Genomic DNA, 26,589 nt, shown 5'->3' on the forward strand with positions numbered 1-26,589 from the left:
AGGAAATGATTCCTTGGGTCCTTTGAGGACAAGGCTACCTTAGCACCAAATACAGAACTTCCTTACTTAAGCTGGCAAGTCTGATTTATTCGTTTTCTTTAAGCCGCATGCGCAAAAGGTCGTTTCCCCACAAAAAACGGCCAGGCTTGGTTATTCCCAATGCGCATGCTCACTGCTTTGTCGCCAGCTTTCGCCATGTTAGCTTAGGGAGTGGTGCAGCTCTTCAACGCATGCGTGGAAATGTATTTTGGGCATGATCAAAGGCTCCGCCCCCAGCTGGTCATAGAGGTAGAAAATTGTAGAGTCGTACTGCCAAGTATATTTTCTCGGACCTTTTAAATGCAATGCGCTGAGTTATGGATGCTCCTTATGAATTACTTCATCCCAAAGTCAGAAAATATTTATTGTAGATCCCCCATTATCACTATATATTTTTTGTTCACACAACAACCCCGTGAGGTAGATCAGTCTGAGAAGTAATGCCTTGACTGTTCAGTGTATGAGTATCATTCATAACTAAGTGGGAATGTTTCCCGTCCTACCATCCCTGGAGGGCAAAGGGAGGAGGGGAGGCTGGTATAAAGGTCAAGTGTCAACATAAGAATGGAGTTGGCAGCCCCTTTGAGGACAAGTACTGCACAAGAGGGGCCACTGGCCTGATCCAGCAGGCTCTCTTTTTTTGTTTCTATGTTGACAACGAGCACCCATAGCAAAGCACTAGAGCACATGCTTTGCACTTAAAATGTCCCAAAGAATATCATTGCTGCTGCTTGAGAAACATGTAAAAAATTGAGCAGGTTTAAGAGCAGACAGCTAATAACTCAGGTCCCTATTAATTTGATATCGATAGTTGGTTTCTATTTAAATTTGCTGCCACTGAAAATGTTACTTTCCTTACGTAGTATCTGGGGCTTGATGTCTCCCCATTCCTTCCCCTCCAATAAAAAGGGGGGAGGGGAATAATCAGGCGGACTTCTGGTAGATTAGTATTTTTTTTAAGCCTGAGTCCGGTGTACATGCTATTTGTATATGTATGTATGTATGTATGTATCTATGTGTGCGTGTGTTGATCGTTCGACTGTACACCCTTAGAAATTTGACTAAACAATAAATAAATTGCGGGATATAAATGGTTCTAAAATAAATAAAATGAGCACATTACCATAACTGATTTTTTTTATTTCGATGTTCCCGCAGCACCTTCCTCCACCTAACAGCCCAGGGGCGGAAAGGGTGCGAAGCAGTAGAGAGGCGTAAGGGCAGAGTGCCGCCGCGCGAAAGAGAGCTTGCTGGGGAGCTCAATGGCCGCGTGCCATTGTTTTTCACCGGAACTTCCGTTTGGCGCGTCGGCTTCCCGGATAGCCTTGATCTCTTTTTAGTCTCCGCCCTGCCGCTCCGCTCGCGCCTGCGCAGTAGCGTCCAAGTGGTTGCTAGGAGAGCAGTGGCCCTAGTGATGGAGCCGGAATAAAGTAGGTAGGAAGAATGGAAGAGAGAGAGAAAGAAAGAGACAAAGCGAAGAGGGGCGGGGAGGGAAGGCCGCGCCTCCTGCTCCCCTTAGGGGCGCCTCCCTTTTTGGGAGGGGGAGGAAGGTGTCGGCCCCACCCTCATCCTTAGGTGGGGGGTGGGAGGCGACCATAATAGAGGGTTGGGGGTGAAATGTGGGTGGGAATTTATATATTTATTTCATTGCATTTTTATCCCACATTTCCCCCCTCCACGGAGCTCAAGGTTCTTCCCACCCCCTCCTCATTTAGTCCCCACAACAACCCTGCGAGGCAGGCTAGACTGAGAGGCAGTGGCTGAGTGCCCAGGGCAACATCCAGGGAGCTTCATGCATAGCCAATGAGTGAGGGGGGATTTCAACCCAGGTTTATGCGTCTCCTTTCCCCCATGCTGTCCCCACAGCAGCCCTGTAAGGTGGGTTAGGCTGAGAGGCAGCAACTGCCTCCCCCCCTCACCAAGGTTACCCTGGGAGCTTCATGGCCAAGTGTGGAGATTTCATTCCTGGTCTCTCCCAGGTCCTAGTCTGACACTGGCCACTACGCCACACTGCCTCGTGGTTTATGCCTTCCTGGCATGTTTCAACATTATTTGCCTCCCAGAAATGCAAAATGCAGCTCCTGCCTTCTTCTGTCCTCCTGGGATGCTCCAATATGATGTTTATTCTTATTTATTTATAGCCCATTTTTCCCCCAGGCTGGGACTCAAGGCGGCATACACAAATTGAAACAACACAGATAAAATACAAACAGCTAAAAACATTTTTAAAAGAGAATCAATTATCATTTATTTATTTGTTGCCGTTACATACCTTCTTTTTCTCATAGGAACTCAGGGTGGCGTACGTAATTCTTTTCCTCCCCATTTTATCCTCACAGCAACCTAGTGAGGTAGGTTAGGCTGAGAGAGGCAGTGACTGGCCCAAGGTCACTCAGTCAGCTTCATGGCTGAGCAGGGGGATTTGTAACCTGGTCTCCCAGCACTCCTGCCACCAATGCACCACTGGCTCACAAGTGCAACAGCGATTAAGAACTTATGATACTGGGTAGGCAAGTCATATAAGAGCCTCTGGCTCCCCAGATGCTGTTGGACTCCCAGCAGCCAACATTACCAAAGTGATGGAACAATATCTGGGTCAGGCCACATATGTTTCTCATTTGTGCTCCATGGCAAGTTATTTCCAATCAATCTGGATATCCAGAAGCCACATTTTGTACCCCTGAGGAACTTTTTCTTTTTAAATATATTCAGGTTTTACATTGTTAGCCTATGGAACTGTCTACCCACAAGATCTGGCTTTGAGGGTCAGTTGACTATGCTTAAATCCTCTATTAATTTATCTAAACATTCATAAGAATTTAAGACGAACCTTGCCGAGTCAGACCAAAGGCTCATCTGACTCCTCATCCCACTGCCCAAATTGGCTAGCCTGATGCTTCCTGATGGCCTGCAAGCAGAGCTTGAAGACACTAGCCCACTTATGCTGTTTGCAGCTCCTCCTCGTAACTGGTCTTGAGTGACATTTAGCCATTATGGCTAATAGCCATTTGTAGACCATGAATTTGTCCAAACATCTTTTAAGCAGCTAGGGTTCAGAGGCATGGTGCTTCTGACAGTGATGGCAAAGCATAGCCCTAATGGCTAGTAGCCATTCATAATATTTCGTAGACTTATCCTCTGTAAGTTTTATCTTATATTTTAAATCCACCCACAAGTCAGTGGCTATCTCTGCCTCCTGTGGAAGCAAGTTCCGTAGTTTGTAACTACGCGATGCATGAATAACTTTTCTTTTATCTGACCTGAATTTTCCAGCATTCTAGTCCTAAGGGAGAAGGAGGGTGGGGGAATCTCTAACCACTTTCTCCATGCCACGCAAAAAAAACTTATAATTATAAAGCATCTTTCTTTTTTTCCCAGTTAGTTCAAGAGGGCAGGATGCCGCACAAGATTGGGTTTATTGTTGTAAGTTCATCAGGGCACGAGGATGGCTTCAGTGCAAAAGAACTGATGGTCCACGCCCCAACCATCAATGGCTGGAGGTCACCAAGGTACTGTAAGTGACAGAAATGTTAGCACTTTGCCAGGTTTAGCATTGTCAGGCTTGTGGGTTGCATGTGGTTTCCCTGGCACCTCTAGATGGGGCCTTGCTAGAATCATGAGGCCCTCGACTTCGATTTTAAGAGCGTAGTTTCTGTCCGTCACAGTTGAACTGCATGGTGGGAAAGGAATTATTACTTAGGAGCCGGGAACATAAGAACTTTGACTTGGGGTGCTGAAGCACTTGGGACATTTCTTTCATTCCAGGCTCTGCCAGTATCCCCAAGAAGTCGTCCTTCAGATGGTAGAGCGATGTAGGATTCGTAAACTGCAGTTGCTGGCTCACCAGTACATGATTTCTAGCAAGATTGAATTCTACATCAGCGAGAACCTGCCTGAATATTTTGCACCATACAAATCAGAGAGGTTCCGAAGGCTAGGGTAAGTCTCCCCCTCTGCAAGATGAGCCAGGGCTCAGTTCCTCATTTGCTTGGGGCAAGCAAGTTGTTTCTTAAGGTAGAGGAATTGGTGAGCTTCTACTGGGCAGAAGCAACAGGGACACTGCATGGATTCTCACAGGGTTTTCTAATAAGTAATATCCATTCAGGGGATTAGTGTCTCTGGCACAGCCCAAGTAACCCCATGGAAGCACATAAAAGGTCACACTAGTTAGTTCCATTTTCTTCACTCTTGATTTAGGGTTCTGATCACAGGGCAGGTGTAAGGGGGGACCATCTAGATTCAGCCTAAGAAGCCTTTCTAGAAGGGCTGTACCATGGAATACGGAGCAAGTTTGTTTTCTGTTGCTGTTAATTTCAGGCACGCCTTTCTTCGGAGAATAAAATCTTGGACTCACAGTGTTTGGATTTTGGGACACACAATGCACATGTCAGTGCTTTAAATGTGATCACTATGATCACTTATAATATTGTCTTTTTTTCTCCACCCACCCCTTGCAGTTATGTGTCTCTCTCAAATAATGAGAAAACTGGCTACAAGGCGCGAGAACTGAAATCGGTCTACGTGGATGCCGTCGGCCAATACCTAAAGCTGACGTTTCACAAAAACTATGTCAATAGGTACAACCTGTACAGTCAGGTAAAATGAACCAAAAGCTGAGGGGGTACTTAATGTTTTACTCGTCTTTCCAAAGAATGAATCTCCACCCAAGGAAGGCACAACTATTGAAGTAGCTGTGAGGTTTCTATTTCTCTGTTTGGGGGACAGTTGCTGTTTTGTTTGCAGATCCCAGCATTTCTGCACAGCTCTTGTGGCTAATGCTTCATACAAGGCCTCCACCCAACCTCTTTTGAGCAATACATGCTTGACCCATTGAGTGTTGTCTGACTAAAAGTGCACTGCCTTGCACACTTACCTGAAAGTAAACCCCACTGAAAACAGAGGGGTTTATTTTTGAATAAACATCCGCAGGATTGCATGGGAAACCCCATCTTCCTGTTGCCCACTCCAAAATCTGTGATGCGGTCTTCAGTGTGGAGGATCTCATGAGGTCACAACACCTGAGATGGCAACTTTTGCAGGACTAGTTTCTAAAATACTGGCAGCCAGACTTTCAAAGGACTCAGGACTTCTCTTCAGATTTTAGGAGTTCAGTGTCATCATTATGAAAAAGCAAGATGGTGCTATTTCACTATTCAAATCCATGGCAATAAATAATACACACAATAGTACTCAGCCTCCCTTTTGTCTAGATTACCTCTCACCAGCGGGGCGTATGCTTTTATTGTGTACAGTTCTATTGTTGATGGCCTTGGATGTAAGCTTTGCAAAAAGGTGAAAGAGGAACTTTAATAACATCAAGTCAATACACTGGAGAATGTATTGGAGGAGAAAGCAATGACTTTTAGCTGACAGGGAATAAAAACTGAAAATGCTTTAGGAATTCTGATAGTACGAGGAAAAATGAAAGAAGGTATTTCTACATCTCCAGCACCCTTGCTTCTCAGAATCAAGGGTGCTGGAAATGCAGTGTGCTCGATCTAGAGATTCTGAGGTTGCAGCCAGTGATTATTATCCAGCAACATCTGTCAGGCCACAGATTCCCCAGCCCTGTTAGATGAATAAGTTTTCAAGAGGTTGGGAGTGGAGATGGCACTGTAGCTCAGCGGTGGAGCATGCAGAAGGTCCCAGTTTCAATTCACCAATATTTCCAGGTAGGGCTAGCAAAGACCCCCTGCTGTCAGTCTGTGTAGGTACAGCTGAGCCATATAAACCAGATTGCTATCTTCTGGGGGTGGGGCTCTTTGCCCTATTGCAAAACCAGACAAAAATGTGCAAAATAGCAGGAATAGGCCCAATTTGCATTGATTATTTATGTCACAGCGCTGAGCTTTCCCTGCTGCAAAATTTCACTTCTTTTAAAAGGCATAGAAGGAAGCCTGCCCATTTTTCCTTTTCCTTTCTCTTCTAGGTTGCTCTTGTAGCAATAAATATCATTGGAGAGCCTGCAGATGCCAGCAGTGACACTAATCATGTAAGTGTATGAAGTAATTTGCTGAGGGAAGCCCTGGAACACCTTTACCTTCGGTTAGAGGGGTGGTTCAGTTGTAATGCCAAGCCGATGTTTGGTTTCTGGTCCTGGTTTTTGAAGGGCGGGTGAAAGCTGTAGTCTGCTGGTTCAGACAAAGAGCAAAACTGTGGCACGCCTCAGATCAGGATTGGTTTGCGGGAATCGCAACCTGATAGGTTCCTCCTCTCCTTATTCATATAACGAAAGCGCCTATGCACGGGGATTCAAGGCAGCTTACACCTGAAGTAGAAACAGCTAAAAACATAGGAAAAAAGCAATAATTAAAAATGCAAGTAAAGATTAATAGAATATATGTAAAGGTAAAGGGACCCCTGACCATTAGGTCCAGTCGTGTCTGACTCTGGGGTTGCGGCGCTCATCTCGCGTTACTGGCCGAAGGAGCTGGCGTACAGCTTACGGGTCATGTGGCCAGCATGTCTAAGCCGCTTCTGGTGAACCAGAGCAGCACATGGAAACGCCGTTTACCTTCCCGCCAGAGCGGTACCTATTTATCTACTTGCACTTTGACGTGCTTTCAAACTGCTAGGTTGGCAGGAGCAGGGACCGAGCAACGGGAGCTCACTCCGTCGCGGGGATTCGAACCGCCGACCTTCTGATCAGCAAGCCCTAGGCTCTGTGGTTTAACCCACAGCGCCACCCGCGTCTGCGAATATACAGGTGAAACTCGAAAAATTAGAATATCGTGGAAAAGTCCATTTATGTAAGCAATTGTTTTCATTAGCTACTGGACTTTAATATATGAGATAGACTCATGACATGCAAAGCGAGATATGTCAAGCCTTTTCTTGTTATAATTTGGATGATTATGGCGTGCAGCTGATGAAAACCCCCAAAGTTGAAATTGTTAATTTGGGGTTCTCATCAGCTGTACACCATAATCATCACAATTATAACAAATAAAGGCTTGACATATCTCGCTTTGCATGTCATGAGTCTATCGCATATATTAGTTTCACCTTTAAAGTTGAATTACTGAAAGAAACGAACCTTTCCACGATATTCTAATTTTTCGAGTTTCACCTGTGTGTATATAGGATCTATTATATCATACATAGCATTAGAAGGGTAACATTTGCCATTCCTGGATGTAGGCTTGATCGTGATTTGTGAGATGCCCCCTGACTTTTATCTTTCCAAAGTCTTCTAGAGAGAAGCTGATCGACCATTACCTTGGGAACAACCCAGATGACTCAGCCTTGGATGGAACATACACCGGGTAAGGATGAGGAAGAGCCACAGCTAAGTAGTACTGCAGAAGGTCCCAAGTTCAAGTTGAAAGCTTTTCTATTTCGCCAGGCCTCTTCAGGCAGGAAAGAGTTCATCCTTCCACAGTGGTTTATTTATGCTTGTGTTTTTAAAAAACTTCTCTTTTCTTCTAAGTTGTTCTTAGCTTTTAAAAATAGCTTTTATTGTTTGGTTTTAATCTTTTTAATGTTTTAAACCACTTTGATATATTTTTTATGATTTAACGGTACATAAATACATTTTAAAATATATAAATAATAATAATAATAATAATAACCCATCAACTCCAGGTGGGGCTGAAAGAATCTTATTGCCTGAATCCTGGGAGAGCCTCTGTCAGTCAGTGAAGGACCAGTGGTCTGACTCGGAAATATAAGAGTGTCAGCCAGAGTTTCATTTTCCCCATCCCCTTGCAAATAAAAAAATAAAATCCTATGTCTTAAACAGCTCCCCTAAGGCCCTGTTATCCCTCTCCTTCCCAGGAAGCCAGATTTGATTTCACCACTGGATGACCTGGCTTTTGACATGTACCAAGATCCAGAGGTGGCGCAGATAATTCGCAAGCTGGATGAGAAAAAGCACGAAGCGGTGCGCCAGGAGCATTACGACCATGCCAAGAAACTCAAGCAAGCTATTGCAGACCTGCAGAAGGTAGGGCCAGAGCACAGTAAGGAATGACCACACACAGCCAACTGATTTTATTTGCAGCAGAGGTTTTTGCGGAGTGTCAGCGGTTACTCGTAATCACGCACATTTCCCTGCTCGCTGAGGATTGCACACCCTGCGCCTGATGAAGAGCGCCAGTGGCGCTGCAGATGTTGTTGCACAACTCCCGTCCTCAACCCTGACCATTGGCCATGCTGACCAGGGCTGATGGCGGTTGGAGCCCAACAACCTCTGGAGGAACCAAAGGTCCCTCACCTCTGCCAAAAATAAATCAGTTGGTTCCACTGGGCTCTTTGCCCTCCTTGGTTAGGTGCCGCACCCATAAACTAATAAATGCAAGAGCCCTTTCCCCCTCAGGCCCTCCACATTCATTTCTTCCTCTTTAAAAAAGAGTTTTTTCCTTCACCTGTAGAGTTTATGCAGGAGGGGTGGAGAGGCAACTATGCCCCAGAACCTTCCTGTGCTAGGAGTTCCAGCCTCCTCAGAAGGTGGGCCAAGAAACAGAGTTGCATTAAGTCAGAGTAGACCTGTTGGAATGAATGGACATGACCAACTTGGGTCCATTAGTTTCAAGGGGTCTTCTATGAGTAGGACTAATGTAGGATGCAACCTGGAGTTCGAGAAAGTTCCTCCGGAAGGATCTTCAAGATGGGGGCCTTTCCTGCTTTTCTCTCTAAAGATCTGAAATATCAAATTTAGGAGAGAAGGGAGATTGTTTTTGTTTAGGGAGCTGACTCTTTTTTCAAGCCTGGAGGGGCCAAGAAGATGTATCTGAAGGAAACTACAAAAGAGCCTGCCAGCTCTCTCTTAACACCAGCATGGCAGTAAGAAAAGAAGGTTCTGCAACTTCCTTGTCTCTTCTCCGCTTTGGGATAAACTTGTGTCCACTGCAGAGAATGCGCAAGCCCATTGTTCCATTCCAGGCTCCAGCTGAGCTCCCCCTTCTTCCAGGTTGGCGAGCGGCTGGGCCGATACGAAGTGGAGAAGCGCTGCGCCGTCGAGCGGGAGGACTATGACCTCGCCAAGCAGAAGAAGCAGCAGATGGAGGAGTACCGCCTCAAAGTGTACCAGCAACTGGAGCTGCACAATCTCCTCGACCCGGATCTGTTGGTGAGCAACGTCCCTGGCAGGACGAGACAGGGACGAGATTGACCTTGCCCAGCTCTTCCTGCCATGCAGTTCAAAAGTTTTGAGGGAGGTTTGGGATTAGGGTATAGAGGAGCCATCACTGAAGTCAGCTCCCATTGCAGCAAAGCTTTACTGCATGTTGGGAAGCGGTATAACAGGGATGTCCCCAGATACTGTTGGACTCCCAGCTCCCATGACCAGTGGCCAGGAATGATGGGGTGAGTTGTCATCCCAGGACATCTGGAAGTGTCTCCCACAATTGCTGCATGGGGAAATCTCTCTTGATGCACTTTTCTTCTCCCTCTTGTTCTCTCAGATCCGGCGGCCTCCCGACTTGCCTCTGGAGCCTGTGGCTTATCCCACCACTTCTCCCCAGCAGAAAAGGCCTCTGCTTTCGCCCCGGTGGGACAAAACCGAAGCGGAGAGTCCTGAGCCACCTCCTCCTGAAAAGCCACCAGAAGCTCCTTCTCCAGAGCCCATTGCAGCTCAGGCCATCTCTCCCCCCGCCGCCCAGGCCCCCATCTCCTCCGAGGCTTTTCCAAAGATCAACGTAAGCGTAGTTTTCCATGTGGCCTGCAAATTAACACCCTTCTGCACACAGCTGGCACTGGATATTTCTGTGGCCTCTTTTTTATCTTCCTGCTGGTTCTGAGGGCAGAGAGGAATTGTGCCTGCTTTCAGTTCAGCTGGGCTCACTGGTTGCAGTTTCTGTAAACCATCTAAGGCTGGGGATCCCTTTGGGTTGCTGAATGCTTCCCAATTGAGGTGCAGCGATGCCTTCAGAGTCAGAAAAATAACAAAGGAATTGTAGGAATTACATAGCTTGGGTAGAAAAGTTTATTGTCCTAGAGAAGGCAAAGGCAGCCGTACTTGGTGCTTTGTTCTCAGAGGATAGGTGTAAGTGACTTCTCGTCTTGAGGTCTGAGAGAACAGGGTGAGGAGGAAGTTGCAAAACAGGAAGCAACCTAAGATGTATGAGTTCAAATAACAAAGCAATAGAGAAGTCAGCATAGAGATGAAGGTACAGGGAAAGTCTGGGAAGCTAGAGGTACCTCACTCTATCTGTCTTAACCCCATGTGAACCCCTTATTCTGTTTCCTGAATTGGACCCAATTTTCCAGCATTTCTTTGCAAGGGGATGTTGGAGCATATCACCATTTTTGTACTACTGCTGTGCTCCCATGGCTAGTGAAGCAAGAGAAGGGCTACAGCTGAGTGACGGAGCATCTGCTTTGCATGCAGAAAGCCCCAGGTTCAATCCTCAATGGCATCAAGTAGGACTTGGAATGTCCCCTGCCTGAAAGACTGGAGAGCTGCTGCCAGTCAGTGTATACAGTACTGAGCTAGTACTTTTTTAAAAACAGCATCCTCTCTCTCTCTCTCTCTCTCTCTCTTTCTCTTTCTCTGCTAGGTTGAATTCTTACCTTACGATGAGAGGCCCCTCCCAACTATTCGTAAGCAGCAGGAGGAAGGCTTTCCCTACTTGGACCCTGAGATGAACGAGGAGGACCCTGGGGACACCCCGAGAAGTGGCGTCGTCGGGGAGCCAGAGCCGCTAACCGAGAAAGCGCTGAGGGAGGCCAGCTCAGCCATTGAAGTGTTTGGGGAAGCCCTGGTAAAGACCTTGTAAATGTAGCTTAGCAATGGCAGAGCAAGCGCATTACTTTCATGTACAAAGAGTCCCCTTGCACATTGCAGGATGGAGCCCTGGATGAGTGGTGCAGGTTGTACAAAGAAAATTGAATTGAAAATTGTTTCTATTTGAGCCAAAATCAGCTACCCAGGCCTCTAGGCCTGGCCTCTGGGGCTCTTTCCAGCCCCATACAGGTAACCTGGGAGTGGGACTGAGAGTCAACCCTGCTCCTAGCTGCATAAACTCATCCTGGGTTTTGTTCCTCAGCCATGCCAGCGTGTGATATTTATTTGTTTATTTATATGCTGCCTTTCGGCCAAAAAAGACATCCCAAGGGAGCTCACAAGCAATATAAATGCAAATGCAAACCTACCAGTCAAAATATAGTGCAATACCATAAAAATCAAACTAAATCGTAACATTTCAGAAGTGTTAACATGTGTTCATTTTCCTGCCATAAAGGCAACAGAGTAATTTAAAAAAAAAACATTAGAGGAGAGCAAGAATAAGAACTTAAACAGCAGCTCCTCCTTTAAAGGGTTCCAGGCAGGGGAGTGGGGCAAGGCAGGTGGAATCACTTGCCCCTGGTGGATCCAGCCATCTCTCCCCTGCAGCAGTACTGGCCAGGCTCTTCCTGATGAAAGAATGATAGGTGTCGGCTTTTGTGCAGACCTGGGCTGTTCCAGCTCCTGAACATTCCCCTTTTGCCAGGTTGCAGGGGCCTATTCCAAGACATGGTCCTACCGCGAAGACTCGTTGCTCGCCATATACAAAAAGATGACGGAAGTATCCACAAACACGCCAAAGGATGACCTGAAGAACCTCCTTCGGGGCGCCATCTTCCTCATAGTGAGAGCCATAAAAGACATAGTCTCCTCGGTGAGCAATATTGGGGGGGTTGGATCTAACATCCCTGTGAATGCCCTCTTCTATATCTCCTAAATGAGAATGTGTGGGAACTCAGCGGCGGAGTCCAGTGACTCCCAGTTTCAGATGGTTTTAAAGGTTTCCACACGCAGCAGCCCCATGCAATCAAAATGTCTCTCCCTCTTGACCACAGTTCCTATTTTAACCACCTTGATGGTTTCCTTCTGGTAGGTTTTTCAAGCTTCCTTAAAGCTCCTAAAGATGATCATCACACAGTACATCCCCAAGCATAAACTTGGGAAGCAAGAGACCACTTACTGCGTGGAAAGGACCTTCCCCAACCTTCTCTCCAGGACAGGGGACTCCTCCGCCCGCCTTCGTGTAGCAGCTGCCAACTTCATCCAGGTCAGTCTAGTCAATACACAAAGACTTGCAGCTGCATGCAAGTCTTTGCCTGAAACACTTGCATGCAGTTGCAAGTCTTTGTGCATTGATCACTTTAACTGCATTACTGCAATCCGCTCTCTGGGGGGCTTCACTTGTGCAAGATCTGGAAGCTGCAAGTTAGTGCAGAATGCTGTGGCATGATTGCTGACAAATATGGAACAACTTGTGTATCTGTGTCACTACAAAATACTCCTCTTCTTTGTGTAGGTCTGAAGTAAAACCTGTAAGGCTCAAACCGCTGCTGAATCTTACAGGGCTTGGGAGGGCAGTTCTCAGTTTTGCTGAGTTGTGCCTTTGTGAGCCGCACAGTAACCGCTGACTCGAGCGTGCCGTGTTTTCTCCATCTCCCCCCAGGAAATGGCCCTCTGTAACGAAGTGAAGCCTCTTCAGATTATACCTGCTCACCTGGTGCAGCCTGTGAAGCCAAATTCCCCTACACATCTTGCAATGAGCCAGGTGGAATTAGTGGAACGCTTGCTGAAAGACCTGGGGACAGATAACACCGGTTTTACTGTCGATAACGTCATGCGGGTAGGGAGATGAGCTTCCAGTGGTTTCTGAATCTGTCTAAGACAGCTTCCTACATTCCTAATGACGCCACTTGTTCTAGGTGCAGAACAAACTGTGCAATTGTGCTTATACATTCATACCCCACTCTCCTTTCTTCTCAGTAAAATCACTTAGGAAAACTTCTTTGGAGGTGGGAGGTGTGTTGTTGATGTTGCAGGCATTAGCCACTAGCACCCTGCACAGCCAGCTTTTTTCTAACACGCTGGAAACCTGTAGTACCCATTTTTCCTGCGTTTGTTTTTCAGGACATTGAATGTACACTTAAACCACCTCCATAAGACTCACAAAACGATTGCATGTTTTCTCCACCCTTAGTTTGCAACGGGAGCTCTGGAGCATCGAGTATATGAGGTCCGGGAAACAGCCCTCCGGATCATCCTGGATATGTATCGGCAGCACCGAGCCATCATCCTGGATTACCTTCCTCCTGATGATGCCAACACACGAAAGAACATTCTGTATAAGACACTTTTTGATGGGTTTGCTAAAATAGACGGCAAACTCACAGATGCTGAAATAAGGGTAAGAAATGCAACTTTTTCCAGGTTTTGTGGTTTTCATAGGGGCTGTGCTGACTGAGGCAGGAAAACAATGGCCAGTTGCTGAAAACCACAGGAAGGGAGAGTGCTCTTGTGCCAGGATCCTGCTTGCCAGTTTCTACAGGTTGGCCCATGTGAGAACAGGATGTTGGACTAGATGGGTCATTGACCTAATCCAGCAAGCTGTTTACGTTCTTCTGTGTGTCAGGCTCAACCCATCAGGAAGGCGAAGTGACCCTTGCTGGATCAGACCAAAAAGCCATCTGGTTCAGTGTCCACAATGACCAACCAGATGTCTCCAGGTAGCAAGCCATAGAGGAAGCAGGCCTCCCGCTCCCACTGTTTTTTGGCAATGCCAGGTATCCATAGGTATACTGCCTCTTGGAGCTAAACAACCTGTTGTCCATGAATTTGTCAAATCCCTCTTGGAAAACAGCCTTGAAGGCAGCAGCTTTCATCTTGTGGCCGTTTCACCATTGACTTCTGCCTCTGTTCTCTGATTGAGTAAATTCTGCAGGTTGGTAGACAGGTGCATTCAGACATTGTCCCTGTCTTTGCTCAGTGTTCCTCTTTTTCTTTTTTTCCTCTTTTTTTGATGCTGTGTAAGCTGAGAACTGGCAGAATCCTAGTTCCAGAAGACAATCAAGCCAGTGTTGTTGGTGACTCAGGCCCCAAACCCAGCAACCTTCAACTGTGTGTGTTTTGACAGGCGCAGAGAAAGACGGCTACCGACGACGCTGAAAAGCAAAAGAAAGACGAGATCAAAGTGTTGCAAGGTCAGCTGGCAGCTCTGAAGGACATGCAGACGGAAGCTCAGGCTGTAAAGGTATCTGATGGCCACCAAGGGTCTTAAAATGCTCTTCCGTTGCTTTATCCTTATGGATAGAAGGAAGTCATAGAACGTTTCTTTCATTCTCTCTCCCTGCCTTCTGAAATAGTATAACTCTTCCACCTTTGCAGACTGAATGTGCATGTGTACTACTGTCCCTCCTAGTCAAGCTGCTTTTTTGGTGCCTCAGGTACTACCAGAAGCTGGTTGGTCAAAGGCCAAAGAACATAGCTCTGTGTACACTACCAGAGACAATGTCTTTGTTGTGCTTCCTTTGAGGTTAAGCTTGTTTGAGTGGCTTTGACTTGCCTTGGTCCATGCTGGCAAAAGCTGCTGGCATTCGGAGCCTGCCCTTTAACGAAAAGTGTCAATGGAGGAACAAACCAGCAAAATCACATTTGAAGTCCTGTCACCAGTATATGCCTGGCTCATCTAACGTTTTATAGAACCCCTATTGTCAATTATGGCAGAACTCACAGGTGGAGAATACTTCTGTTTACACATATCTTTATTATTTGTAAAGTAAATATTTGTATGAGTCCTTCATTATCTCTTTGTATCTGCACTGTATCTTTATACTTTTGCCCTTCCAGGCTGTGAAGCTTTAGGGTGTGCATGTTTGATTCTTTGTTTTGTTTTGTTTTTGATAGGTTTGCCCTTTTTAACAGAATCAATACAATATTGACGCTGAAGTCCTGCCCCCCATAATAATAATTTTTTAATTTATTTATATCCTGCCCACCTGGCTGGGTTTCCCCAGCCACTCTGGGTGGCATACAGCATATATAAAACACAACAAAACATCAAACATTTAAAAACTGAATATCCTACAACTTCAAAGGCAAAAATAAAACAACCTCTCTCCTCCAGGATTGTTGCATCGTTGAGATCTTTGGAAGCCTTGAATGAGCAACATCATGCTTCCTTAAACTGAGCCAGACAAGGCCAGCCCAAAACTTTCTTATCCAGTGGTTTCCATTCTTTAACTCTGGGGAAGAACTGAAACCTAAGTGAATTGCACACAGAAGGTCATTCCTCAATTTGCCCAAGTAGGGCTGGGAAAGTCCCCCATCTGAAACCCTGGAGAGCCAATATCAGTTGGTATAGACCTGGGGTGGGGAACCTTCTTGACTCCACAGGCCACCAGGATCAGCCTTGTGGGCCAAAAAATGACACTTGGGCAGAGCCACATACCTGCCAATCACCCAACATCCCAAGAAGGTCAAGTGCAAAGTGCTGTGGAAACGAAGGTTTTTCCTCTGTTTTAGCAAAGGGTTCCATGCAAACTCATTCCTGAATCAAACTCTACCTCATGACAGCAATAGCTCTTTGTGGTCTCGAGCAGAGGGATTTGTTATCTAATATCTTTTGTGGCTGGAAAGGGCAGGCACTGAGCCTGTGGCTTTCTGCATTTAGGAACATGTCTTTTACCAGATATGCCAACTGTCAAACATTGGGCTTCTGCTATGGCTTCAGCCACTTCCTTCTCCTTCCTTTTAATTCATTGTTATTAACCAGATTTCTTCTTCAATTCCTCGGTTGCTGAACAAAGAAAAGGATTTCAGCTGGAGAGAGGGGACTGATCTGTGATGCTCCAGATGTTTCTGGAGTCCAACTCCCATCATGCCTGGCCATGCTGGCTGAGATTGATGGGAGGCGGAGTCCCAACAGCATCAAGGTTCCCTGCAACATAAGCACTTAACTGGGAGCAAGTCTCCCTGAACTTTAGGCTGGCTTCTGTATAAACACGTGTAAGAGTGTACTGTTTGTGATTCCGTTTACATTTTTGTTTTTAATTTATTCTACTTCTTCAGGAGAAAGAGAATGATTTTCAGAAGTCCAAGGCTCAAGGTAGGCACATTTTTTTAAACCCAGTATCCTCTCATAGTACATGCCTTTTATAAATTGTATTTGTAAAGCTGCATATTCAGTTCATCTTGAGTCTTGGATTGCCGTGAGTCAGAAGAAGTCAGAAAGCTATGAATTCTGTAAACAGACCTTAGTGGGGATACACATTATTTACAAGTTAAGAGTATTTTAAGTGATGGAACAGAATTCCAAGTTACTGTAGTCTGTGCGGTGTATTCTAAGGAAGCGGGTGGGGGCATCCAAATTCCTCTCTCAGGTAACTCAGGAGCAGGTGAAATTCCGGCCTTCCATACAAGCAACTTTTATTTTATTCTAATTTCTTACTTTATCCTTTTGCACAGATACTGCCTTGTTTGCCCTCTGTAGACAGGAGAAGGGCATTGCTGGGACATTGGAGGCTCATTTCACTTTCTCCTTTTCCAACGTGGCATATTCTCTCATCTTCCAGCAAGTGCCCTTCTGCCTTCAACAATAATGGACAAGGCTGATGAAAGTTTTGTATTCTTCCCAGCAATAAAATACATTGCACTCTGCAGTGCTCAGAATATGTGACACACCAACCCCACCAGGTGCACTGCTGTGAGGGATGCCCTAAGCTAGCCTTTTGCAACCTTGGGTTTCCAGATGTCCCTGGACTCCCATCGGCGTCATCCAGCATGGCCCAGTTTGTCAGGGATGATGGGGATTGTAGTCCAACAACATCTGGGAAACCCTGGGTTGGGAAAGGCTGTCATAATGCATCCTCCGCTAACCCCTCCCCACAAAGTGTCCTTTTTCACCAGGAAATATACTTCAACACTGGTTCATTTCATTTCTTTTTTCTTCTCCCCCTTCCCTTTATTTCCTTCTTTTTAAGCTGAGTTCTCGAAAAAAGCCCCACAGCCTCCAAAAGCAGACACTCCAGATGATCACACCTCAGTTGCAAATTACCTCGACAAGTAAGCAAGAAAAATATCAGTGAGCAGTTAGTTCCAAAACAGATGAATTGGGTTGAATAAGTCAGAACTGCCCATCTTTTGGCCAGATTTTTTTAAAGTACTTTTTCATTATTTCCTGCGCTGATCACCGTTTCAGGAGTAAACACTGTTTTTGAATGGCCCTTCAGATCTGTTTGTTTTATTATTATTATTATTATTATTATTATTATTATTATTATTATTATTGGGTTTATCCCACTCTTCAACCAGGAAGAGCTCCCAGAGCACCTTGCAGATCACTACTGTTCCTGCTCTCATAGACTTAAAATCTAAAAGGGTGCAGCATGAGATGAAAATGGGTTGGGAGGGAGAACGGAATAAGCAAACTTGAGTGCAAGTTCATAGTCACAAGTCCTCCTAATGAGCAGCTGGGGTGGAAAAGCTCAAGGAGGGGGAGCTGCTGGCCTCTTAGCTGGGTGTCAGCGACATTGCCCTGCTTCCCTCCTCTGCTGCAGCCTAATGAAATGGCCGCTGGCAAGTGATGAGACTGAAGGAGAAGCCTGGCTTCTCAGCAGAACCAGTGGTGGCCCTGCATCCCTCTTTGTATTCTGCACCCCAAATTCAAATACTGTATTCATTGTACATTAGGCAAAAGTTGTTTGCATTTGTATAGGCCGACTGCCAATGCATGAGCTTGTCCTGTTTGCATCCTTTGCCATAAATTGCCCTGCAGGTGCCTCCTTAACACAGCTCAGTGGTAGGAAGAGAGATCTGGACCATAGAGTGGGATATGCAGGACGTAGGTGTGCCCTGAGCCCCTCATTCTAAAGCAAACCAGGGTGCAGGAGGCCCTGCTATCCCTCTGCCTTGACCTCTGCCCTCGTTTCTCTTCCCCAACTCCAGCCTCTGCATCTTCTGTGGGGAGAGAGACGAATCCTTCACGGAGGAAGGCCTGGATCTCCACTACTGGAAACGTTGCCCAATGCTGACAAGGTGCGAGTTCTGCAAACAGGTAAGCCCCCGCCACGAACACGCGTTGCGCATTTTTGAGGGGACCTTGGATGTGTGCCACAGCAGGGACTGTGTTGGTGACCCCTGCAGTAGCAGCCCAGAGATCTGAGAAAGGTTGGAGAGAGACATGCCTCCCCTTTGGTGCAGCATGTTGTGGTCCTGTCTATCTTTGCTGCCCTAGATGTGGCAGTTATTTTGTGCCATGCCGTGCCCCTGTCCTGCAGCCATTTTGGGACTGGGGCCTGCAGCACATTCTCAAAACTCCAAAATGTGCTTACTGGCCCAGAAAGGTGAGCAACCTCTGATCTTGTATCTGACTTCAGCCCATAGAATGTGGGTTCACTCCAGCCCATTCTCTGTCTCTCTCTCTCTCTCTCTTTTCTGTACAACAGCAGAAGAGGTGGCATCCAGAGCAGAGATGTGATTGGGTGGCGGGGTGTGAAAGGGCTGAGCCCTTGCCTACCCACACTTGCACCCTTAATCCCAGGTGCTGACAATTAGGGCTTTGTCATGAGAAACATTTGTACAAAAACTTATTCATGCATGCTACTACAGCGGCAGGAATGTTACTTGCCCCAAAATGGAAAGAAGTAAAGGTCCCAGCAAAGGAAGAATGGATACAAAAACTTATGGAATATGCAAAAATGGCGAGACTTACCAAAAAAAAAAAAAGAAATCAAGATAACAAACTTCTTCTAAAAGAATGGAAATTGTTTATTGAATATTTACAGATAAATCGTAAACAGATAAGAACATTGGCAGGATTATTGTAATAACCTAAGAGTATATATTTAAAGTAGATGAATAGATGAACAAATTAAGTTAATTTGGATATGCAGAAGATATTAAAAATAAATTTAAGGAACCACAGAAATAGGGGGAAGGAAGCCAGGTTTTGAAATGTTGAAATGACTGTAAAATTATTGAAATGTATAAATCTGAAAATTATAAGTAAAATTTTAAAGAGAGAGAGAAAGAGAGAGAAACATTTGGCTCTTGCCTCAGACTGAGGACTGTCCCCTTCCAGGTGGTTGAGATTGCCAGCCTGACGGAGCACCTGCTGACGGAGTGCGACAAAAAGGACAACTTTGACAAGTGTCCACGCTGCTGCGAAGCCCTGCTGAAGGACGAGCTGCCCCGGCATGTCAAGGGAAAGGCCTGCAACCGTAAGGAAGAGGGGGGCTCTGGGTGGGCTGGCAGGGAGCAGGCTCCGCCAACCAGGCCCCCTCCAGACATTTTGGACTCCCATCAGTTGAAGCCAGCATGAGATTGGGACATGCGGTCTGCAATGACATCTCTCTGCTCTCTCCTCTTTCCAGCTGCCAAGCCTGAAAAAGTGGCCAATCACTGTCCATTGTGCCATGAGAATTTCACGCCAGGAGAGGAGGTGAGAGCTTTGCCAGTCACTTAACTTTGCCAGTCACTGCTTAAAGAGAGGGAAAGGAAGGGTTGACCTTACAAGAAGGGTTATCCTCCAATCCTGGTTGACCAGATGAAGTCCGGCTCACCCAACTAGAATTGCATAGCACCTTGCCTGTCTTGTTGTATTAGCAGCTTGGCACAGCAACAAGGCAGTTTGAAACAAGCATAGTGGGCAGCTCCACAGAAACGCTCCTGGTGCAGCTATAGCATCTCTCTGGGATGAATTCATCTTCAAAATTTGGCTCCAGCTGCTTGATTTGTGTCCGTTTTCTCCTGCCCTTTCCCCATAGGTGGTTCTCTCCCGGCCCCCTTTTATCTTCCCAACCACACTGCAAGGTGTGCCAGAGGTAGATGTCACGAGAACAGCATATTTGCCGCAGAAAGCAGGGACCCCGACTCTTTCACACAGTGCACAGTTAGATGTGGTGTTGGCTGCCGGGAGATGCAGAGATGGACCCTAACTGTCCTGGCTTTAAAGGCGGCGTAGACTCAGAGGAGGCTCAGGCAGTCATTGACCCCTAGTCATTATGACAGTGCCCTTTGATGAATATTAGACACAATGCAGTCCCAGGTACCTGGGTGTGGGGAGGCTATTGCACTTACTCCCTGCCTATCCATTTCCCAGAGACATCTGACTGGGTGCTAGGCTAGATGCCCCTTTGGTTTCATCCAGCAGGGCTCTTTTTTCCAGGTTCTTCACCTTACATGCTGCATCTCTTCTCTTCCCTTCCCCCAGCCTGCTTGATTTCATTATCTGTGTGAAAGACCTGATCCCTTTTTTACCTTCTCCCCTCCCTCCTGTCCCCATAGGCTTGGAAGGTGCACCTCATGGGCAAAGATGGCTGCCGCATGAACCTGAGGCGGGCCCAGTCCTTGAACAAGAGCATGCCAATGCAGTCAGTTGCCGGTACGGCCTCCATTGTTGGTTTTGCACAGGTGACACTTAGGCAGCTGGGTGGCGTCTATTTGCCTCTCCAGAGCACGAGGCAGCTTTCTTCCAGCATCTGGACACCTACAGGTGTCTCTTTTGTAAAAAAAAACAGTGGGAAGCTAAGACTCCTAAGGATGTGTATATATTTTGTGTGGGAGACACATCTCCACACTCAGCTGGGGAACCTGGGGTTGTACACTCAGCGCCGCGGGGCATGAACGAGAGTGCATTGTGACCGAGGCACATCCTGCAACGGTGCCTGCTTTCGTCTCTTGTCTAAACTCAAACACCCTTCTCCCCCACCCCAAATTTTCAGGCAGGCCTGCTGGGGCACCTCTCAACCGATCCGGGCCGACGGGCATGAAGCTTCGCTCCCCATCGGTTGGCAGCAAGATCCCCACCCCACGAGGAGGCATGAATAAAAGCACTGGCAGAACGTATGCAAAGCGATGACGCGGATCTCTTCTTTCCTTTCGGCTCCACAACCAGCTGCACTTTACATATCTCGCTCTAAGATTCTGCTTGCAGATAATGGCGGTACCCTGCCCCAAACTCCTCTCCTTCCCCAAGTGGCACAGTTATCAGCCAGTCACGTCTCTGTATGATTGTTTGGCTCTGATAGGTTGATCCTCTCTTCCCTGGGGATTGTCCGCACAGGTGGAGAAGTTGCACATCAAAAACTCCATATGGTGGGTGCTCACCCCTTGACTGATCTCTTGCAGCACGAAAGCAGGGAAAAGAGGAAGCCTAGTCTAAGCCTTCTTACACCCTCTAGTTTCTGGGTCACTTTCTCCTTGTGCTGCAGGCCCAGGCACAAGGAGGTAGGTTCTTATGTTACATGGGTTGTCTGAATTTGGTGGGATTTGCCATGCCCATCTTTCTCCAAGCCCTACCTAGTTCTCGTAAGAATTTCTCTAGGCAGAGTGACTTACAGTCTAGGCTCAGCCTGAAGCATTTGCTCACGAGGTGTGTTCTGCACATTAGGATCTGTTGCGCCTCCTGCTGCTCTTGCAGATTCCCCACTGTATTCTGTAGGGTTTCTGCAGGAGATGTTCCCCCCATAAGTCTGATGTGTCTGTCTCCCACTCTGCTGTTCTTATTGGTTCCCCCCCCAAAAAAAACCTACCACTTGAGGCACCCTAGGAAGGCCGTGCCTGTTCCTTGTTCATAATCAGGTACTAAAGAAACATACAGATTTAAGCCCCACAAACTAGGCAGCCGGGCTGCCAACCATAGGCTTTTCTGCCCTCTTCCTGTCTGGTTGAAAGGTACATTCTTCACCCAATTTTCTAGGAAGTTTTGCTGATCCACCATCATCACCTCCAAATGTGCATATGAGAGAACTGCAGTGGCCAATAAACATTGGCCTAAGAACCAGTTTGTACCATTTGGGTGGTCGGGGGGGGGGGTACAGCTTTTGGTTGCGGTAGGAGTGGGAATTGCATGCATAAATGCTTGCATACTTTAAAAAAAAAAGAAAGAAAGAAACCTCCAGTGTCAGAGGAAAGGGCTCTCACCTGGCCTTCTCCTTGACATACTAGAGTTTCTGCATACATCATGGATGGACAGCTGATGGCCCTCCAACAGTTGTATCTAACTAAGTTCTATTCAGAGTAGACCCACTGAAAGCAGTGAGCTATGCCAATAAACATCAACGGGATGCACTTTGGTTACAACCCCAGAGGTTGTGGGACTCCAGCTCCCATCAGCCCCAGCCCACAATGTTTGGAGGTCCACAGGTTCCCCATCCCTGGAATCCTTAGGAAATTTTCATTTTCAAAACATTTAATTCCCCTACCTGCAGTCTAAACTACCGAGGTTCAACCAGAGCTGCCCCATTTGACCTATTTGATCATGTTCTGCTTGAAAAGATGGGGCAGACCAGAATCCTCTTCTCTAGAGCTCAAGAGGCAGTTCTAGTAACCCAGCACATGTGTGGGCACGGCACATTATGTTAAGAAGCAATGGGGGGGACCCAGAATCTTCTCTATGTGCAAAGCACTCTGGAAATGAGAACTGACAGGTGGTTGCAGTTCTTGCAGATCTAAATAATATATCACCCTTGTGTTCCCAAACGGGGATTTTCCAACCTCTCTAGGAGGTTGCCCTCCCTCAGAAAGCATAGCATAACACTTTGGATGATAAAAGGATGCATCCATGCTGGTCATTTTAATGGGAAGGGAGTTCCCATGTAATGGAAAAATTTGAAAACCACTGGATCAGGTTAATGAAAATCCTTAACAACCTCAGGAATGTTAATCAAGTCATGAAAATGTTTAGTTGCCATCCCATCCTTTGCTTTAAAGGATCATATGAAAGGACAGCATTATAAAGCTTGTTCTGCATCTTCTTATAAGATGTGTAATGGCTGATGTGAGATCTGCAGGCATTTGAATTGTGCAAACTCTTCAGCAAGCAGAAAAAAGGTAGCTAGATACAGAGGGCATAACTACTACTGTGACCCCTTATGAACGTTAACCTTTTTTAAAAAAAATTATGGCCTCGCAACTCTGTAGATTAGAGGGATTATGGAGGCGAAAGGTGTCTAGAGATCACCAGCTTAGATGGCTTTTTAAAAAATAGATAAATTCATGAAGGATTGAATGAGATAGGTGGAAGCTCTGTGCAGAGCCCGCCCAGCCATTAGGCAGGATGAGGCCACTGCCTTAGGCAGCAGAAGCCCCCCAAAGCGGCATCCTACCACCTCTGCCAGCAGCAGAGAAGCACAGCCCATTTCAGGCAAGATCACATCTATTTGTGGCAATTTCTCACCCTGAATAAGTGTGATCTTGCCTGAAATCTGTGCCAATGGCAGTGCTGCTTCTCTGCCAGCGACGGATGCAGCAGGACACATATTGGTGGCACAGCGAGCAGTGGCAGGAGTAGGTATAGTGGCGGCAGCAGCGGAGTCGGACAGCATTTCCCATTTTGCCTCAAGCGGCGAAACAGGATGCACTGCCCCCTGGCTCTGTGTATGTGCAGATGTAGCATACCTCTTTATTAAAAAAATAATTTTAAAAGAGCTAGAGACTGGGCAGTGAGGAAAGCGACCCTCCTCCCCTTCCAGCTCTGTTTATGGGCTCCCAGAAAGCATCTGGTGGGTGCTAAGCTAGATGGACCCCTTGGGCTGATTCAGCAGGGCTTTTCTTAGGGGTCTTTCATTCCTTTCGTTCTGCAGAAGACTCGCTTTAGCCTTCCTTTTCTGGTCCTTGCAGGTAGGAGCAGCAAACCTAGCACAGCGGAGGAAAGGCTTTTGATTGCGGTGGGACACTGTTCCAATTTTAGATGGTTGTGCTGTGCTACAAGGAGCATAAGTGGGCATTAAGCACTTGCATGCTTTCTGGCACAAATCAAACATGCCTATGGACACACACACAAGCATTCCCTTTATCTACTCACAAGCACGTCAAGTAAGACACAGGTGGGTGTATTTATCGCTCCCCACCCGCCCACTGAGTGAGTTGCATAGAAAAGCTCTCTCCTGCCCACTTAAGGGGGGGTCTGGGGGCCACTGTAACAATTGCAGAGCGTGCCCTGCACCTCCTGGCAATTCCACCTCCTTACCCAGGCCTCTCTCAACCCCGTTTCCCACCCCCCAGAAGCTACCGTAAGTCAGGCCTTGTACTGGAACCTCTTGAAACCCTCAGCCCTGGCCCATCCAAAGCCACAGATACGATGCTGTGGATCATGCTGCAGATGAGCTGCTGCTGAAAGGGGCAGATGGAAACACAGAAGGGGAGGCGGATGTTTTCCCAAACAAAGGCCTGGATTGTCCCTTGGCTTGTTTAGGGCAGAACAACAAGTTACATTGGCAAACGCAAGTTCCCAACCCTTTTGTCTGCTGAAGAACAGGAATCCTGGGGCAGGAGAGAAGCAATCGGGGAGCCCACTTGTGCATGCACCTAGAACCCCCGTTCACTGCTTTGACCCAAACCAGACCTGTTTTGGATATAACAGGTAAAAAAAAACAGTGGAGGGGTGGGGTTGGGAGAACAGCCAGTGGGATACAGATTAAATACCCCTGCTGTTTTACCAAGAGTCATCCCTTTTCCTGCATTAACGTGCCTTCCTGTACACCTTCATGTGTAATCACAGGATCTTGGTGACCTTGGCTAGAAATAACCAAGTTACCTCTAGGGAGGGAAACGTGTTTGCAGGAGCAAACTTCTAACACAGGATATCTTTAGGTGCACAAGACGTGTGCTCACCCTTCAGGTTCCCCAACGTGGGGCCAAGGTTTGTTGCAACTCCCCACCAAGCCAGTCTCCAGTCAGAGGCTCACCTAAAGGGAGCTGGCGCCAACACGTCTTCAGTTGGGGTTTTAAAGACTTAAGTTGGATAGCTTGCCATGTTGCAACTTAGACATGCTGTATGGTTTTGTAGGAAATGAGCAAATTGCTGGATAGCAGGCCTGGTTCCAGAGTTTTGCAAACTCCTTTTGTTACCTTAGATCAACTTGCACACAGGTTTGTACTGCTCTGATAATAAAGGTCTATATTTCAACAAGAAGTGGCAGTGATTCTTTTTCTCTTTTTGAAATATGTCTTTATTTCTGTGTTTATTGTGTTCTATATGTAGTCCACCATTCCAAAGATTTGGCACTGGTTATGCTCTGCCCTGTCCTTGCCACCATAGCCCAATTCAATAATAAAAATATTAAAAAATTGGACTGTTTAAAGAAAAGGCACACAAGCTCAGGTTTGGGTGAATCTCCAGAGGAAGGGAATTCCACAATGAAGAGCAGCTGAGAATTCTGCTTAGCCTCATGGGTCTGGTTTGTGCATTGAAGTTAAGCTTTGGGCAGCATTTTCAGCTGATGTTGAAGTCCGTAGCATAGTGCAGATCAGGTAGTACAGAGGTGGTCTGTGGACATTTGATGGTATCAGGTGGACCAACAAGCTTGCAAACATTGAAGAACATTGGTGTTTGGCTCAGCACTTGATTTATTTTACTGGACAACAAAGATCAAGGCAGTGTTGATCAGGGTCAAAATTTCAAGCTAACAAGGACTCCTGGTATGGCACTGATTTTTGATAATGATGCCAGCACTTAAGAAGAAAACATATTTCTTTGTTTTTAAGGCAGATGAAAAATCTGTGGCTTTTTAAATGGTATCAATTGTATATTACATAGTTTTTATTGGTCACATTTTGTCAGCTGCATATGTGTTTTTCATTGGATGCCATCTAGCCAACTCTTCCTGTTTCATTATCATATTTGCCACAGATAGCTACAGGTATGTGCTTGTAAGGGTTTCACAGGATGGAGTTAACTGAAAGGGAATATCTGCTCCCATATAGTACATTATAGAACTGAGTTTCTCGTCCATTAAAAAGGGGGTGCATCTGTTCCATTAGAAAGGCAAGACTAGTTATTAAAATATGAGTTGGATGTAAACTTTCTAACATGTATGCATGTGCTTTGATGTGTACTACAACAGCAAAAGTTTGCAAGTGGTCGGATGAAACGCCCATCAACTTTCAAAAGACGGACTGGACAGGTGGGGCAAAAGGTTTGGGAACCAGAGATCCTTGCCTGGAGATCCTCTGCCAGTCAGAGTATCTGGCTTGGCATAAGGCAGCCTCCTGTGTTCCTGTGGCCTTCCAGAGATTGGACTACAACTCCTATCATCCTTGATCACTGGTTGTGATCAGGCTGGAGGGAGTTGGAATGGAGCGACATCTGGATGGCCATAGCTGCTCAATCCCTGCCATAAGTGGGACGGGCCTGTAGGCTTTTTTACAGGCTTATTGAGCCACTGTGTTTCATCACCGGCACTTTGAATTGGGCCCTGAATGCATCAGGGAGGCAGTTCAGATAGCTACCATTCGTCAGACGTTTCTTCGGAGTATGCAGACCATATCCAAATGGACAAACCATCATATAGAGAATCATAGAATATGCTTTTGGCACTTTTAACTGAATGTTTTTTTCCCAAATATTTTTATTGAACTTTAATAACACACGGGGTTAATTTAAATTGATTGTTTTATGGCATTTGCAAATCAGCTCCTCGGTTAATTCCAATCAAACATAGAAGGGAAAGCGGGAAGCCCGATTTGATTGCCACCTACCCTTTTAGGCGCACCGTTTCCGTTTAATTGACACAGACATAAGAGTTTTTAGTATAGGGCGGATTACAGTAGCACTTCCGGTGACGGGCAACCTATGCTGACAACCATAGAGATACCATGGAAGTTGGTTATTGGGCTAGAGCGGCCTCTTCATTTTTATTACTGTTCAGCCATGCAAATGAGAAACGGAAGCGGCAACTGGATGTCGCATATCTACATGTCCATATACCCATGCTTTTCATGTAATATTTTTACTTCTAAATTCTACATTTGAAAATGTAACGCGCAGGGGCCTGCTGAAGGGCAGGAAATAAATTTAAAATTACCATCTAATATTTTTTAAGGATATCACC

General features: G+C 46.3%; 1 protein-coding gene across 2 annotated transcripts; it reads left to right on the forward strand.

The window, feature by feature from the left end:
- The first annotated feature begins 1,352 nt into the window (after positions 1-1,352).
- On the forward strand, positions 1,353-21,275 carry CEP104 (centrosomal protein 104). Of its 2 annotated transcripts, none has more exons than XM_033156581.1 (22): positions 1,353-1,469; positions 3,418-3,548; positions 3,805-3,978; positions 4,497-4,635; positions 5,969-6,031; positions 7,228-7,304; positions 7,816-7,984; positions 8,951-9,109; positions 9,444-9,677; positions 10,539-10,742; positions 11,472-11,639; positions 11,859-12,032; positions 12,429-12,605; positions 12,960-13,166; positions 13,893-14,009; positions 15,827-15,863; positions 16,738-16,819; positions 17,702-17,810; positions 18,837-18,975; positions 19,129-19,196; positions 20,042-20,138; positions 20,479-21,275. In XM_033156581.1, exons 2-22 carry the CDS (start codon positions 3,436-3,438, stop codon positions 20,613-20,615), a joined length of 2,844 nt encoding a protein of 947 aa, XP_033012472.1. In that variant the 5' UTR covers positions 1,353-1,469; positions 3,418-3,435; the 3' UTR covers positions 20,616-21,275. The 2 variants fall into 2 exon arrangements, with proteins under 2 accessions (XP_033012472.1, XP_033012471.1); XM_033156580.1 differs by having other exon boundaries at positions 1,373-1,473.
- The last annotated feature ends 5,314 nt before the right edge of the window (positions 21,276-26,589 follow it).

The sequence above is a fragment of the Lacerta agilis genome, chromosome 8 (assembly GCF_009819535.1).
Source record: "Lacerta agilis isolate rLacAgi1 chromosome 8, rLacAgi1.pri, whole genome shotgun sequence".
NCBI classification, from domain to species: domain Eukaryota; kingdom Metazoa; phylum Chordata; class Lepidosauria; order Squamata; family Lacertidae; genus Lacerta; species Lacerta agilis.